The following is a 15951-nucleotide window of genomic DNA, read 5'->3' on the forward strand; positions in this document are numbered from 1 at the left end:
ATCAGTGCAGATATCAGCTTTACCTTGAGCACCTCCTTGTAAGAAATTTCTTTTTTGAACAGGACATTTCAGTTTCATACCTTTGATATTTCATTTGTTCTTGATAACAGGAAAGTACTAGTATGGTTCTTGGTCAAAGAAGCAATACTTTCTACTTTCTGTCTTTGGCATAAGGCTTTCTTTGAGTTGCAGTAATGATCCCCTCCTCTCTTTCAAAATTAACGTAGGTAAGTACATCGACAAGGTTTTGTTTCCAGCCCCCAGCTATCTGATATATTTCACCTGGATGAATTAATCTCTCTTTCCAGTTCTACTCTATGTTCTGGCCACTTCATTATAGATAAAGGCTATAGGTTCCTTGCAACCATCGTTTTTGGCTGCAGTCCTTGTTTGGCATGCTATTGACCTGAACATTCTCGAGAAATTATTTGATTTTCATTGAATTCTCTCTGCTAGAATACATACAACACTCTTATTCCTATGAACTAGTAAATGAGATTCTTACATCCATCATTGTTCATTTATCCTGCCTTATCTACTTAGAGCTATCCATGCTGAATACCGCTCATTGTATTGCATTATTCTTCCTAGACAACTCTGCTGTCTGTCCTGGTTATTACTTGACATTTTTATTGTCACTTCACACTAGTAGTGGCCTTTTACAAAGTTTACTTATTTCTATCTGAAGACACCCATCTGTGACTTTATAGAAATTTTTTCACTATTCACATCTCTTTACATTTTGTCTTCACTAAGGGTTTGCCTATTACTTCTTCTTCTTCAGTTGTGTCACTGGTACTTTCTTCAAATGACTGTCATGTTAAGTAAACATAATATCCTTGGTCCTTTTGTTAGTCTGTGCATATTTCAGCACTTAGTTCTATACTTACTGAGGTGTAGTCATGCAGCGAGTCTCATCTTTGCTTGTCAGTGTGACAGATACTATGTGGCATTTCTAGTGGGTACCTATTCATTAGCCAAGAAGAGTCACAACAGTAAATATTTCATATTCAGCTACACGGTCCATTTCTTCCATTCTTATATGATGTTCTCCAGACCCATCTATGAAACTTGATCTAGTAAACCATCATTTATTGCATTCAAGATCATATTAGTAAGAAGTAATATTTAGGTGGAACTGCAACATTCAGTCTGAGAAATTATAATTACGCAAATAAATCCTACCCACTGATGCAATTTCAAGCTCTGACTTCTTCCTTCTCAACAGAGATTGGGGTCCTAGTCTCCAGAATAGTTCTGTTCCTGTCAGGCTGATAGATTTGACAATACTACTTAAAGCCTATTTAGAATTTTCCTTTTCAGTGTTATGGTTTACATTCAGCGCACTAACCATTTTCATAGATTCTGCTTATGTACTGAAGAACTATGACACTGGCTGTAATTCATCCCCTCATCCAAAAATATTTTGCAGACTTTGTCCTTTTTAACAGACTGCCAGTAGAGTGCATTTAGATGGTTAATCTTTTTCAAACAAACTGTTGAACTGTGGATGTGTCCCAGAGCTCCCATCATTCTAGTCACAATACTATTTACCTATTTTTATTCAGATAAAACTCCATACTCCTGCTACATGCTTAACATGACTCTAATATCCAACTGATTTTTTTTTCAGATCTCCAGTTACGAGGGACCTATTCCCTCCAGAAGTTATTTATAGTAACTCCTAATGTTTTAGCTTGGGGATCTGTCCAGAAAGTGATGAAACTGGAACTACAACACTGGATATCAAAGTTGCACGCATAAAAATAATAGATCTGAGCTGGTAGTTCCATCTTCAGTACCATAACCTTCTTCCATCCCATGCCTTATTTTGCTGGAACAAGGTACTCTGTGGCCTCTTTTTTTAGCTTTGCTTTTAGTTAGGTTACAGAGGTCTGAAGGAAGCTCCTTAGTTGCAAAGCATTATGGGTAAACTAGGAATAGTCATATAGCCTAGGGAATTTTTAATTCTGAGCTCTCTAAGACCTGGCAGCCTTAGTCCTGAAGGGGACGATAATTAAACTAGCAATCTAGATCTATTGCCACAGTTAGTGAATAGTTTTCATTTATGCACGGCATGAATACTTGATGGTTAGTCTGAACATACAATCTAAGAGAAAAGGGGTTTTGCAATTCAGAACTGAAGATATAAGTAGAAAAGAGAAATAAAAGGGATTGTACTTGCCATTTATTTACAGTGGCCTACAGTCTCTGTTTCAGTGTGGCAATGCAATTCATTTTATATTCTCAAAGGTGAAAAGAAAAGTAAATGAATCAGACATGGTGGTCAGATGAAACCTGTGAGCATTTTCATCTTTTCATACAAGGGGAAACAATAAAACAATGCATGCATATACATCATTAACATTCCCGACTTCTGGTGCAGCAATAAATAAATAAATAAATCTAGAATTTCTCTGAAAGTAACACATGTAAAGCTGCTGAGTGTTGAGTAAAGATGCATCACCCATGCTCGGCATATAAAAAGACTTTCTGTGCCATCAGAGTTATCGACTGTAATTTTCTGCTGTCCCAGGGATGCATCGATGAACACAGATACTATTATCATTTAGACTCTTTGCAGCAATTACAAGTACTAAAGCATCACCTGCAGGAGAACAATGCACCATTCACCCCTTGATATTTTATGATTAATGTCCCTTTTTGGCTGAAAGTCAGCAATAATCAGTCACTGTAAAAAGCTAGCTTTCTGCAACATGCTTTCATTTATCTGGAATACTGCCAAAATGGCTGGGAAGCATTTTTCTGGGCCATTACAGATGGCTAAGTCCATTGACTGTAATCTTTCACAAACATATGTTTTTGCCTATATAAAAAAAAGCAGTGACATGTATTTTATAGCTGGAACCTTGTGAAATATTATTTATGAAAATTACATTTTTACTGAACTGCTGTGTCACCTAGAATCTTCCTTTGTCTATCTTATCACGCTACAGTCTGATTAATAATTATGTACAAAATGCATCTATTTAAAAATCTGTGTAATAAGATACTCACGTGGTGGAGGTGGTGGAAAATCTGACAAAGGTAGCTCATCTGAATAGTTTTCTTTGACATAAATACGGTTCAGTGGCTTAAGGCGGTGTGTAAGGATCATTTCATTCAGCTTTTGTTGAAGAGCTACGTACTCCTCGGAAAACTTAGTAATCTAAAAAATAAAATCAAACAACATTGCATTTTCTTGCTTTTCACACATTACTGGTTCCAAACCTAGATGTGTCGCAAGAGATTTAATAGCAGTTTTAGAGTGAGTGCTTAAAGAATGAAACAGTGCTGTAATACAGTGCTTCAGCTGTCTCCTGATGCAGTACAATCGAATACAATGCACAGAATGACCAAATTATGTGCAACACTAGCTATTTAAATATATTTTAAGAAAAGGGCACTAGTGAGGAGAATGAATTATGTGGTACAGATAAACTGAAACTATAACGTCAAAAAGTAAAAGACTGTATTTTATATTACATTTAAAAAAAAGTGCATGCAAAAGTTTGGAAAAAAATGTAAGTTGCATGGTAATCAGTGCCAGTACTATATGGTGGAAATTTGTGAAAAATAGTAACATCCATGGTGCAGTCTGTGCAAAGTGTATATTTCATGTTTCATATTTTAATAATTGTTTTTCTCTGGAGAAAAAGCAAAAGCGTCCACCATGTAGGCCACTGGCTTTGGCAAATGAAATCCATATTGGGGCTGAATTGAGGTAGTACATATATCTCTCACCTACACTTCAAGCATATGAAATATAAGCCCTCTGTCCTCTCCATGCCTAAATTACTCACCCTATCAACACATACTGCGGTGTTACAAGAATGTGCGTATATCTACACTGACAGCTCTTCTACTATCTCCCTTGTAATGGCACCTACATACATGCATACATACATGCACACTAGTACAGAATCAGCAATCCCATTGGCTATGTACACTCATCTTTAGAGCATTGTATAGTTATGTTTGCCATATGCATATCTAGTAGAGTCTGACATTTTACCAAAGCTTTATTTGACTTTTTCAGTGAGCTTATTCAAGTTTTCCTAACATCCTCTTACTAAACCAAATAGTTTGCTCTCTGCATGTATTGTTGCTCAGACAAATTTAAAAACCCTTATTAACTGCAAATAGGTCCCATCTTGCATAAAAACTACTTTGAAGCTGGTTCTTCAGGATTTACCTCTGCTTTAAGTATGTATCCTTACCTGCTTTGAATACCAATATTAAGTCTCCCCCTAAATTCCTGTAACACTGATTGTAAGGGCCCAAAACTTTTAGACCTTCTGTCCAGCATGTTGACAATAATTCGTATTTCACAAACCACAGTTGCAATTTCCAGTAATCTCTTCACTACTTTTTTGAAAGATATTGCAATCCTACTATTATTTCTTAGGAGATGACTGAACAAGGACAAAATAACTTCCCATTTTCTATAGTTTATAAATCACAACATTAGCACAGCACTTTTATTAAAAGCTGAGAAATAACAGTCACATAGTCCAACAGAGTCAAGCATTAATCTAACAGAATGACAAGGTCTGTATACTTCTGGGTTTCTGTTATGATTTCCAAGTTTAAAATATCTTGATTTTTATTTTCTCCAAGTCTGATTTTCTGACTTTGATTACTTGCATGGTTACATTAATTTAGTGTGACTAACTACTTCTGAATTTCCTTTACAACCTGAGTTATGGAAATCACTACTTCTGTCAGCATTTTCTCTGTATTTCACTTGAATAATATATTTCAAATCTAGAATGTTTAATGTGCAATTAGTACATAGTTGTAGCCTAAATGCAGATCATTGTTGAATGCATTGTGACTTTTTTCTGCCATCAGTCCTTTAAACTGCACCATTTGTACTCAGCATGAAACCAACTTATTCATGTATGTTTGCATGCATGCAATGTTAGTTATGCATTTTAACCAATTAATAAATACTTTACAGTGAATGCTGCAACTAACCTAGTCTCCTTCTGCACAGTTTATAATGGAAAATACACACCAGACAATAAGTTTCATGCTATTCATTGTTGCTTGAACTACATGGAAAAGTAGGTCCTTTGTAGGTGACGGATGTATGTGCATTACATCTCCTTCCACTTTGCTTAGGTCCCCAAGGGGACTAAGAATATTCAGTAACTTCTAATGCCTGTATAAACTACACTTTCTTCTACTTCACTTGCATTTCCAAATGGAACTACACAACTAAGCTTTGGTAGGACTGTTTGGGTTTGCTGTTAGTCTTAGAAGGATTGGTCAAAATATTTCTCATGGTAGAACCATGTAAATTTAAAGTCATTTATTAGATATTTATATGCACACAGAGGGATGGAGCATTGTTTTTTCTTTAACAGTAATGAAAGACAATGACAGTCGTTGGAAAGGACTGTGTTAGGGTACCCATTTATTTCTTCTTCAGGACATAGTAGAATTGCCCTGTGGGGTATCAGATCTTGACTGATGCTGCCTTTGTGGGTTGGACATTGCTTTAGAATCATGTTACATGTACATATCTGCCATAGTTTGCATGTACTGCTAAAGTATAAGTATCGCTTATGCTAAAACTAATCAAAGTTATACTCTCATTGCTTGAAACTTGATTTGTATGTTGTTGTTGTTGTGTCTTGAAACTTGATTTGTATATGTTATCTTTATTAAAGTGAAAATATTATGTAGACTATGCTTTTCTTTCACTTTTGCTATTTAAAAGAAGATATAGGATTTATACAAAAACACTTTGCTAAGCTGTAATTCCTACACATATTCACCTGCTCCCATATTACTTAGTCCCAAATGACTCAAAATATTTACTAATGTTCTAATGTGTGCATAAACTACATGTCCTCTTACCTTACATATGTACCCAAGGGACTCTGAACTCTAATGCCTGAATATATTGCACCTCTTTCCATTTTATATCTCCAGGGTGGCCCCGAATACTTACTTTACTTGAAAGCCTACAATAACTACATAACCTTTGGCCTTACTTAACATGTTCTTACCATGCAGAAGGAGTATAACATACCCCTACCACTTAATGGATTCTTTCCTCGACTACACTTGTCTTTGATTTTTAAGGAGTTTAATAAAAACACAAATATGAATCATGTCATTATACAAAATAAATATTTTGAGAACTGCAACAGTTAGAAAGGAAAATGAACACACATTTTTTTCAACACATAGTTCTCTTCACAGTGTGATATGTATTTCTCATCAAGATACAAAGATATTTTACACTGAACACTAAATTACAGAAAATTATACAATGACCCCCCATTAATATTCCAAAATGTGCACACTGATTGGTCAGCATGCCCATTGTAAATCAGACTTATATTAATGGAAAAAGGTCCGGTCGCCCGGACTTTTTCCATTAGTATAAGTCTTGATTTTTTTGTGTTTTTGGTAGCAATGGAGAACGGAAGAGCTTACCATTGCTGTAATCTCGCTATGTTAAACGAGTTTAACATAGTGAGATATCATAAAAAAAGCAACGGAGATCATCCTTTCTATATTGTTTTTTTTAAAGATATCTCGCTATGTTAAACTCATTAAACATAGCGAGACAACTTTAAAAAAGGGAATGGAGATCTTCCTTTCTCCGTTGCTTTTTTTAAAGCTATCTCGCTATGTTAAACTCTTTTAACATAGTGAGACACATTTAAAAAAGCAATGGAGATCTTCCTTTCTCCATTGCTTCCACACACAGCTTTGATGTAATGCGTAAGCATATGCATGCGCAGTACATCAGAACTGCCGCAGAATACGAATACCGGACAGCTGCAGAAGGGCAGCATGGAGGCATTATACAATGCCATTATTTAAGAAAAGTAAGTATTTTTCTTTCTTACATAATGTCATTATATAATAGCAATAACCCACTTCTGTGTGTGGGTAATGCTGGATTTACCCACGGTTGTCTTTGTTTTGCCCTCATGACCAAACCACATCAACCATGGGTAAATCCAGCATTACCCACACCCAGGTGTGGGTTACTGCTTAATTAATTTCTACTACTGAAGTATATCGACAAATATTAATATCTCTCACCAGACTTTCTGGATATGTTTTTGTTCTTGCAAATGTATCCTTGAACTGTTTGTGAAACAATTCTGTTGGCATCAATCCACTTTAGATATATTTACAGAAGTATGATACTTATGTATATGTCTGTGTGTTATTGACAAAAACATATTAAAAAAGTCTAAATATGCAGATTAGTTGTAGTTAAATACTGTAATTTCCAGTGTTATATAAATTTCATTTTTTACTGTGAATTACCATTAAACTTCTTCTATTTCACATATAAATACAAATGCTAATATGGCATGTATTAATAATTGTGTATTAAAATAAATCACACTATCTAACTCACTGGCTATTCCATTTCGGTCAGGATCCATTCTTGACTAGTGTGCTGAATGGGCCTTTGAAATGCTGTTCCTCAATGCTTTTAAATGGATACTGCACTGGATATTTACAGAATTATTATACATTGCATATATTACTATTAAACGACTACAAACATCTGCAAGTAGATGATGGTTGGTATCAGTGAAATGATTTTCAGCAGTACCATGATGTGTCGAATAAGCTTCTTCTGGCTTACGTTGCTACCAGAAATATTTATAAATGACAAGTATTTATAATTTTACATAACATTAATCATGGGATCTTATTAACTGACCATCTTATTTGGGTCATAGGCCATTTCTGACCTGTGTGCTGATGTTACAGAAAATTATACAATGACCCCCCCCCCCCCATTAATATTCTGTTCTACAATGCTTTAAAGTAGATAATGTTCTCTGAGGTGTAACTATGTCAATAATTCTTAACTGATCTTTGCAGGTGAAAAAATATTATATGCATACATGATTTCAAACAGAAAAACATGATGATATCTGCTCTTTGTGCAGCCACAAAACGAAGACTGTACTGTTTTAGTCAAACAGTTATGCATCAATTTATGCAATTGTTGAAGTAATAAAATATACAATCTCTATGACTGTATCACTACAACAGCAAGAAACATGTTAAGTAATCAACCATTATGAAACCATGAATTTTGCCAACACTATCAGCACTCCATTGCATGGGTCATTTTTAAACTACTATAAATAACAACACATGTTATTCATCACTGTCCAGAAAGATCTTACAATCTCTTTGCATGTACATCCCGTTCTTAGTTGTATAATGACTACTTCCTCCACATACTTTTCAACACTGTAATCAGATTATACCAAACATCCATGCATTCATGGTAGTTAAAAAACAAAAACAAACCTGTCATGCCACCTGTGCCCTGTGTAAGAATTATTTCTGTTCCAGGCAACATAATGAGTCACCAGTGTCACCCACCATTATGAAAGTTTGAATCTACTGCAGACAGGCTGAGTTATATAATGGCTAAGTATGAAGTCCGATTTTCAATCAGCAATTGTGAGTTTGCCATACACTCAGTCAAATTCTAGTATGTTGGCCTATCCCGTGGTAGTGCAGGTACTCATATACACAATGATTAGTGTCCTGATGTGCATCCTACTATAACCACCCTATGTTACAATGTTACCTCTGACAGCACACCCATAACAAAACTAAAGAACCACATATCAGTAGTCACCAAGTGACTACATCAAACACTCCAATAAATGCCATTAGGATTACTGCACTGTGAGAGGAGTATAACATACAGTCATATAGAGTACACTATATATAATGGACAGACAGACTCAAGTAAAGGGAAAATTCAGTATTACAGTGTTTATATTCTAGATGTTAATAATTAATAAAACTCATGTATTCAAATATAACAACTAAAGTCAAAAATAAAGATGCATGTTGTATTCTCACATTTCTATTTTACACAGAGGAAACAGTTCCAAAAGCAGCAATCCACAAGTCCAGCAGGAAACAATCCAGGCTTTTTTCCTATAAATTGTATGCCATCTTACATGTATATGTATTTATGTATGACAGTGCTGTTAAGAAGGAGGGTTACCTACATGCAGACCATTCACATTTCATCATTAGGCCCTGCATGCATCCATACTGATTAACATACAATGCTTTTGGCTTCTCAGCACCGGTCCATATCTGGCACTGGATAATGACAGACCATATATCCTTTGCTGAGTGAGTTTCTGGCAATATTTGGAGTATGTGCACTTTTAGCTGATGACGTGAGCATCAAGTGACCAACCCTGACAGGCCTCTTTCCAACTAGAAGGACAGTGAAACAACATTCATAATTACCTGAGCCAAACTGCCACTATACAGTAATTAGCATCTTTTGAAAAACTGGCCTTTAATTACATAAACCTGCAACGTGTTTCAGAGAAAGGACCATTCCAACTGGTGAAATATTTTCTGTAACTTCTGAAAGAGGGTTCTTATAGAATATTTCTGTTTGTATACAACTGAGCTGGATTAAACCAAAATCTAATTTAAGCTGGACCCCCTTGTCTGCCTTTGGGGTAATATTATTTTTAATCTTTTAATAGGAATATGTGCACTTTTAATATGAGTGTATCATCTAACTATAATAAAGAAATTGTCCTACAATTATTTACAAAAAGAATGCCATTAGAGTCTTTTGGAAGTACTGTGATTGCTGTCTTGTACAGTCAAATACACGACCCAAATAAAATCTAAAGAATTGAAAATTTAGCCAACGAAGTGATGTTTAAATGCCTGATAAAACTTTGCTCATTTGGCTTAGATACCTTTTTCACAGGAAGTCCACAAATAACTTTTTCAATTTCTGAATAAGTAATGGGTTGGATAATTAATTGCTCTGGCAGTAAGAGCTGAGAAGTAAGGCTTTAGACTCTCAGTGAGCTGTTCTTTGCAACCAATAGGTACAGGGTTTGATTCCTTAGAATACCAGTTGCCTGTTGTGTGATTGAGTAAATCATTTAACTGGGCAATACTCACTTGCTTAGTCTGAAAAAGGTTCACGTAGACCATACAAAACATAAATAAATAAATAAACCAAAATAGGTCAATTTCTCTTACATGGTGAAGAATTAGTGTTTGAAAAAATGCTCCTTGACATGCTTCATTCAATGATTTCATGAGTGATATATGAGTTGAAAATTAACAGACATGATTTTGTTGATTTTTTTTAAATATCTTGATGGGAATAACTTTCTGATCATAAATCAATTTCTTTTAAATATGGAAGAATCAGTCTTTGAAAAAGGCCCCTTAACATGCAGCCCATTGGTGAAGATGTAATAAACTCTCTGTAGGAATAGTGGAAAGCCTACATGGAGTGTACTGTGACCATGTTTGTGGCTCCCCCTATGCAGCACGCCTTGCATATTAATGAAGGTGGGCTACTGAGAGAGAGCTGTGTAACATAGGTTACAGAATCAGTGTAGGGGATGTGTTACAGTGTCTGGAGATGAGTAACATACCCCCTGCACTGTTAAAGTGCCGGATGACACTGAAATATAAAAGCATAATATTTTATTTCTTTTTTTTTACTTTTTGTGTTTACATGGTGTGGCGCTTAGCAATGGACACATGCCAGACATCTAAAAACAGAAACTGGATATTATTAATTTTAACATCAAGGTCATGTTTAACCATATCTGAGCGTGTTTGTGTGGTGTGGTGCTCAGCAGTGCTTAAACGTAGCTGAGAGTTAAACAGAAATGTATAGCCAGAGTCATCATATTCACGTAGCTGAACTGTTACGAGTCACGGCCTTGTTCCCAGTAGATGCACAGTTTGAATGCACAGACAGGCCATTCAGCTTTTACATCTGATAGCAATGTTTTATAAATTAATGTTTTATATTATTGATGTATGTCATGACATATGCTAACTGGATTAGTCCAGCTGGGCCAGAAGACCATTATCAGTGGAGACCCGAGGATAAAAGATCCAGTTACACAGAGGTCCACAATACCTAAAATACACACTCCAAGATAAAAAATTTAAAATATAGAAGGTCAGAAAATATATAAGTGCAAGACATGCACATAATAATAATGTAGTAGCAATAAACAAATAATTTAATTTTAGTCTTATTTTATTTATTTATTTATTTTTTTTAGTGTGGCTTGCCCTTAGCTAAACTCCACTTAGCTGGTATAGGCACTGTTAAGCAATCCCAGTTTAAGAGTCCTCACACCGCTAAGCATAGCCAGTTTAAGCAATGCTCAGTTGAGCTCAGTGGGTTTGTGCAGTGCTAAGCAAAGCGCCACATTTTTAAAAATGGTTCAATGGTGGCAAAGGGTGGGAAAACAGCCTTATTTAAGCTGAACAGGCAGGAATACAGCCACAACCTGTTGGAGTTTTACCCTTGCAGTAACTATGGGAGGAGTTGGAGAGGGTCAATGCTTCCGGGCACAGTGTTAGGGCATTTTGGAGTCCAAGATCATGGTTGGACTCCTTGTTAAAAACCATGATGTCCAGCTGCTGCAGGGCCAGATCCAGGGATCAGAGTACAAGGCAGAGGCATGGGACCAGGTGGCATGCAACCTCACCAGTGCAACTGGTATCCCCCGCACAGGTGAGCAGGTGCATCACTATTATGATGACCTGATCATAGGAAGGGGGATCTCTTGGCCACATGGATCCAATATGCTTGGGTGGAAAATGCCCCCAAGTTTTTTAGTATTGTAAGATTGTTTTACAAAATTCTGGTATGAATATGTGATAGACAGGTATGCATAATGGTATTATTCTCTCTCAACAGCTGCAGAGGAGAGAGCTCCCAACCAGGAGGCCCATGCAGGGTGCCAGGCCAGGTTGTGCCAAAAGTGTGGTGAGTACAGATATATCTTCAATATATAGTAATATAAATAAAACAACGTACAGTACTAACTGCCAGTAAGTATATTCTGTTTTGAGTGTACTGCAATGAATGTGGTCATAGACCTGGACTGATATAAGTGAGTAATGCCAGGTGCAGTTCATTACAGATGAAGGCATGAAACCTGCTAATGTGAAGGAAAAAAGTTACTACTGTATTAATAATGTTAATGAAATAAAAGTTTATACTGTATTAATAATAATGCTATGGTAATAAAGTACAACTGCGTTCATAATGTTAAGGGAATAAATCAACTGCATTCATAATTTTAAGGAAATAAAGTACAACTGCATTCAGAATTGTTAAGGAAATAAAGTTATTACTGCATACATTATGGAATAATAGCTGTCTTTCAATGCCTGCATTATTTCAAGTGTTCATCAATAAAGACTCTTAGATGTATACCAACCACTGTTTCATGTCACCCCTAATAAAGCTGTGTTGTGCCAAATGTTGTGTGTGTTTTGGGCTGCTGGTCAAGAAATTGAGTATTACAAGTGCTGTGAAGTAAACACGGGAATAATACCATGAAGTGACTGAAGGTTAGCCGATGCTGTTTTGCTACAGTGTAGATGTGGAGGTGTACTACAAGATATAATGCATTATAATATTTGTTCTACACTAAGATCTGAACCTAGAATGCTAATGGCTAAGGTATAATAGTGTGTTTATCTCAGGATTGTCTTGTGTTAACCATTTCATTTCACCTATATTCATTCCTGAACTTAGTTACACTGCTGTAGGCAAGTATGAACCTGTAACAGCTGTAGATTACAGATATACCACCTGCAACTGTATATGGATCAGGTAGCCAATGCAGCACTCCGATATGGTCTGTACACATCACACATATTCCCATCCACTGGGGATAAATGTGTACACCTGCATTCCAAGTATTAATACACAGTTCACCTACTATATCTGTCTTGCATGAATCTAATGCATGTGTGTTCAAGTGTCACTGCAATCTTGTATGGCACTCTACCTGTATTACCAGGTCACACTTTGTTACCAGGTGAGTTCTAGGCATATATTACTCAGTCAATATTCAGCAGTAGCTCAGTGTGATAAATGTTAGGTATGATGTACATTTTGTCACACACAGACCGGGGTTCAAATCCAGGGACACGTATTACTAAATATTTACAGAAACTGTTATGTATTGCTAACAGATGTTCTCCCCACAAGAATTACAGTTAAATAAATGGCTGTAGTAGCTGTTCAAATGGGTTACTAATCTGTGTGCCCAGAAGTACCACAGTGTTAACAGCAATGTTCAGCCAGGTGATGGGACTGCAGTAAATGAACAGTCAACAAGTACAATACTAGCACAAGTTATTAAAACAAATAAAAGTGTTTAATCTTGGTACGGCTGTATGCATGGTGTGTCTGTGAATGCCTGCTAAGGACGGCATGATAAGCATAAACTCTCTGTACTGTGTACAATACATGTCTCTCATGTGTTACACTGTCACAGACTGTGATCTCTGTTGCCAGATCCCTGGGACACAGATTTAACAGCCACTTGATTTATCCCAGTAGTACAGTCACACATCAGTCCACAGTACTCCTTGGTAGTCACATATGTTCCCTTGCCATGTAATAGTCCCTGTAGTTGTGTACCTGTAGGTGCTACAGCTTGGCCCATACTGTCCTATGCAAATAGCTTGACAGGTATTTAGGTGCTACAAAAAGCTATAGGGCACTTGTATACATAAAGTACAGGCAGACCTGTAGAGTATAGAAGAGATCTGCTGCAAACAATATAGCCTATATTGGTAGTAATGGCATGCTTTTCTCTCTCACTCACTCCTTATCTGAATCATAATTTATTATTCTTATACATCAAGTATGGTTTACTTTTAACATATGTTGTTCACAAAACATTATGTTGGTCCTTGTGTTTTATTATTATTATGCATGACAATAGTTGCATACAAACATACCTTGTTGAATTACCTGTGTTGTTGGCCTTATGCCATAACTGTTACTGGCATGCTGTTACAATGCTGACTGTTATCCCAATTATTTTTGTGCTCTATATGCTATGGCATGTTATGTTACTGGATTATGTGACTTGTTCTGCATGCTGTTACAACTAACCACATGTTATCTTCAATACTAACCTATACACTTTGAAAAAACTCAACAGCATAGCTCGACTGGGTAGGTTGGTTCCTGCAGGTCTACCTACCCTACCTCAACCGGCCATGGCACCAGGTCCCAGCACATCTGCGACCTAACCTGGAGCTGCTCCCTCTGCTGGTTCTGCTCTACCTATGGGTGGAACCGCTTCAGGCAACAGGGCCCATACCCCCCAGGGGCGGGCACGGAGAGGGAGTGGTCACCCAGCGACAGCTACCAAGGATGGTGCGCAGGAATGTCCAGAGTGATTTGGACAATCGACTGCGCCAGACTGAGGGCAGACTGGCTGACCTGGAGGGGAAGGGTGACCCCGTTGCCCAACCTGCAGCACAGCCACCTTTGGGGCCGTGAAGGAGCAGAGGTGACTGCCAATGGGTGGGAAGCTCAGTCCAGATGTGCTGTCTGGGGGCACTTTGTTCTCCAATTCCACAACACCCTCCACATCCAAGGTGTTTACTGCCCTCATGTGTCATAAATTGCCCCTCTCTACTGTCTTGTCTGTCATATCTGTTTGCAAATGCTACCTTTCCTACCCAGCTTACCTCCCCACATGTACCTATATCCTGCCCCCAACATTCCACTCCCTCCTTAAAAAAAAAAAAAAAAAAAAAATGGGCATCAGTCCTGCAAAAAAATGTCACCCCATACATAGCTTTCCATTTTGCCCACACCTACACTGCTCACAATCAATCATTACAGCAATTAATCAACAAAGTTATGTTGCCCACACCCCTCCTTCTGGGATGTGAGGCTCCATATTCCAAATTGTCCTCAACCTGCACAGCTGTTGTTGTACAAGAAATGGAAAGCTATGGTCCTTTCCTACACCTGTCCTGCACATCCCTACCTGCCTTTCACATTGTTTTTTCCCCCTGCTTGCTCCCATTTCACCACCTTCCTATCGCCCCCTTTTTCTTTTCTTTTTTTAGAAATAGCATGGAATTAAGTGGAGCTAAGCACCGTGCCATGTCACTGTGCATCGTGCAGACCCGCTCAAAGCTGCTTAAAACTTCTTTAATCACCTTCTGTCTTTCTGACACTGTTCTGCACATCAGCAAAATGATCACCCCTCCTAAGTCTTGAACCTGGGACTCTGCCAACTACAGCATAGTGTATTAGCTCACTAGGCCACTTAGCTTTGAAGATGGGTAGGTGTTTACATAAACTTATCCTGAGTATCAGTGATGCACATCAGAAAAACATCAGTCCTGCCAAGTCTCAAACCCAAGATCCTACCAACTATAGCACAGTGCATTAGCCCACCAGGCCACTCCGCTCTAAAGAGTAGCATGTGTTTCCATAAGCATAACCTTATTGCCAGTAATGCACATCAGCAAAAAATAACCTTGCAAAGTCTCAAAGTCGGGAAGCTGTCAACTACAACACACTGCATTAGCCAACTATGCCACTCAGCTCTTAAGTAGAGCAGATGTTTCCATAAACATATCCTTATTGCCAGTGACACACTGCTTGTACATATACTGGGAAAAATGACAGCATACTTGGGACTGTGATACAGAACCCAAGTCAGTAGACAGCCAAATAAATGTGGATGGATGTACGTGAGGACTAGGATATCAGGTAGAGCTGAAAACTGCACAGACTGTTGCGGAATGTCCACAGTTGTGCCACATACATTTGGCATGGTTGTCACACAATCTATGCTATGTGCTGAAGTACTGGCAAGTCAGTACACATTGAGATTACAAAATCATGACAGACAGTTCACTGTCACATGTCATACCCCTCCTATAATACATGTTCATGCAAATCCTGTGTAAAAGATTGTATGCATGCACATATGTCTTGCAAATACACCTGTTATAGTACTGACTCAGTAGCTCAATCTGTTATATTCCTAGCAAGCAAGCTTAATATTTTTCCACCCACAGTCCTAGCTCCCATTCCAGTGTGTTGCATGTCAAGTACATGGTTGTCAAAACAATTAAATGACT

General features: G+C 37.4%; 1 protein-coding gene across 1 annotated transcript in view; it reads right to left on the bottom strand.

The window, feature by feature from the left end:
- The window catches only part of MYO3A (myosin IIIA), a 2697794-nt gene that overhangs the window by 202713 nt on the left and 2479130 nt on the right, over window positions 1-15951 (bottom strand). Inside the window, exon 31 of the mRNA XM_044064554.1 lies at window positions 3019-3169. Within this exon, the coding sequence (XP_043920489.1) occupies window positions 3019-3169 (151 nt within the window). The remainder of the gene's footprint in view (window positions 1-3018; window positions 3170-15951) is intronic.

This window comes from Protopterus annectens, chromosome 3.part0 (assembly GCF_019279795.1).
Source record: "Protopterus annectens isolate FY-2018-M chromosome 3.part0, PAN1.0, whole genome shotgun sequence".
NCBI lineage: Eukaryota > Metazoa > Chordata > Ceratodontiformes > Protopteridae > Protopterus > Protopterus annectens.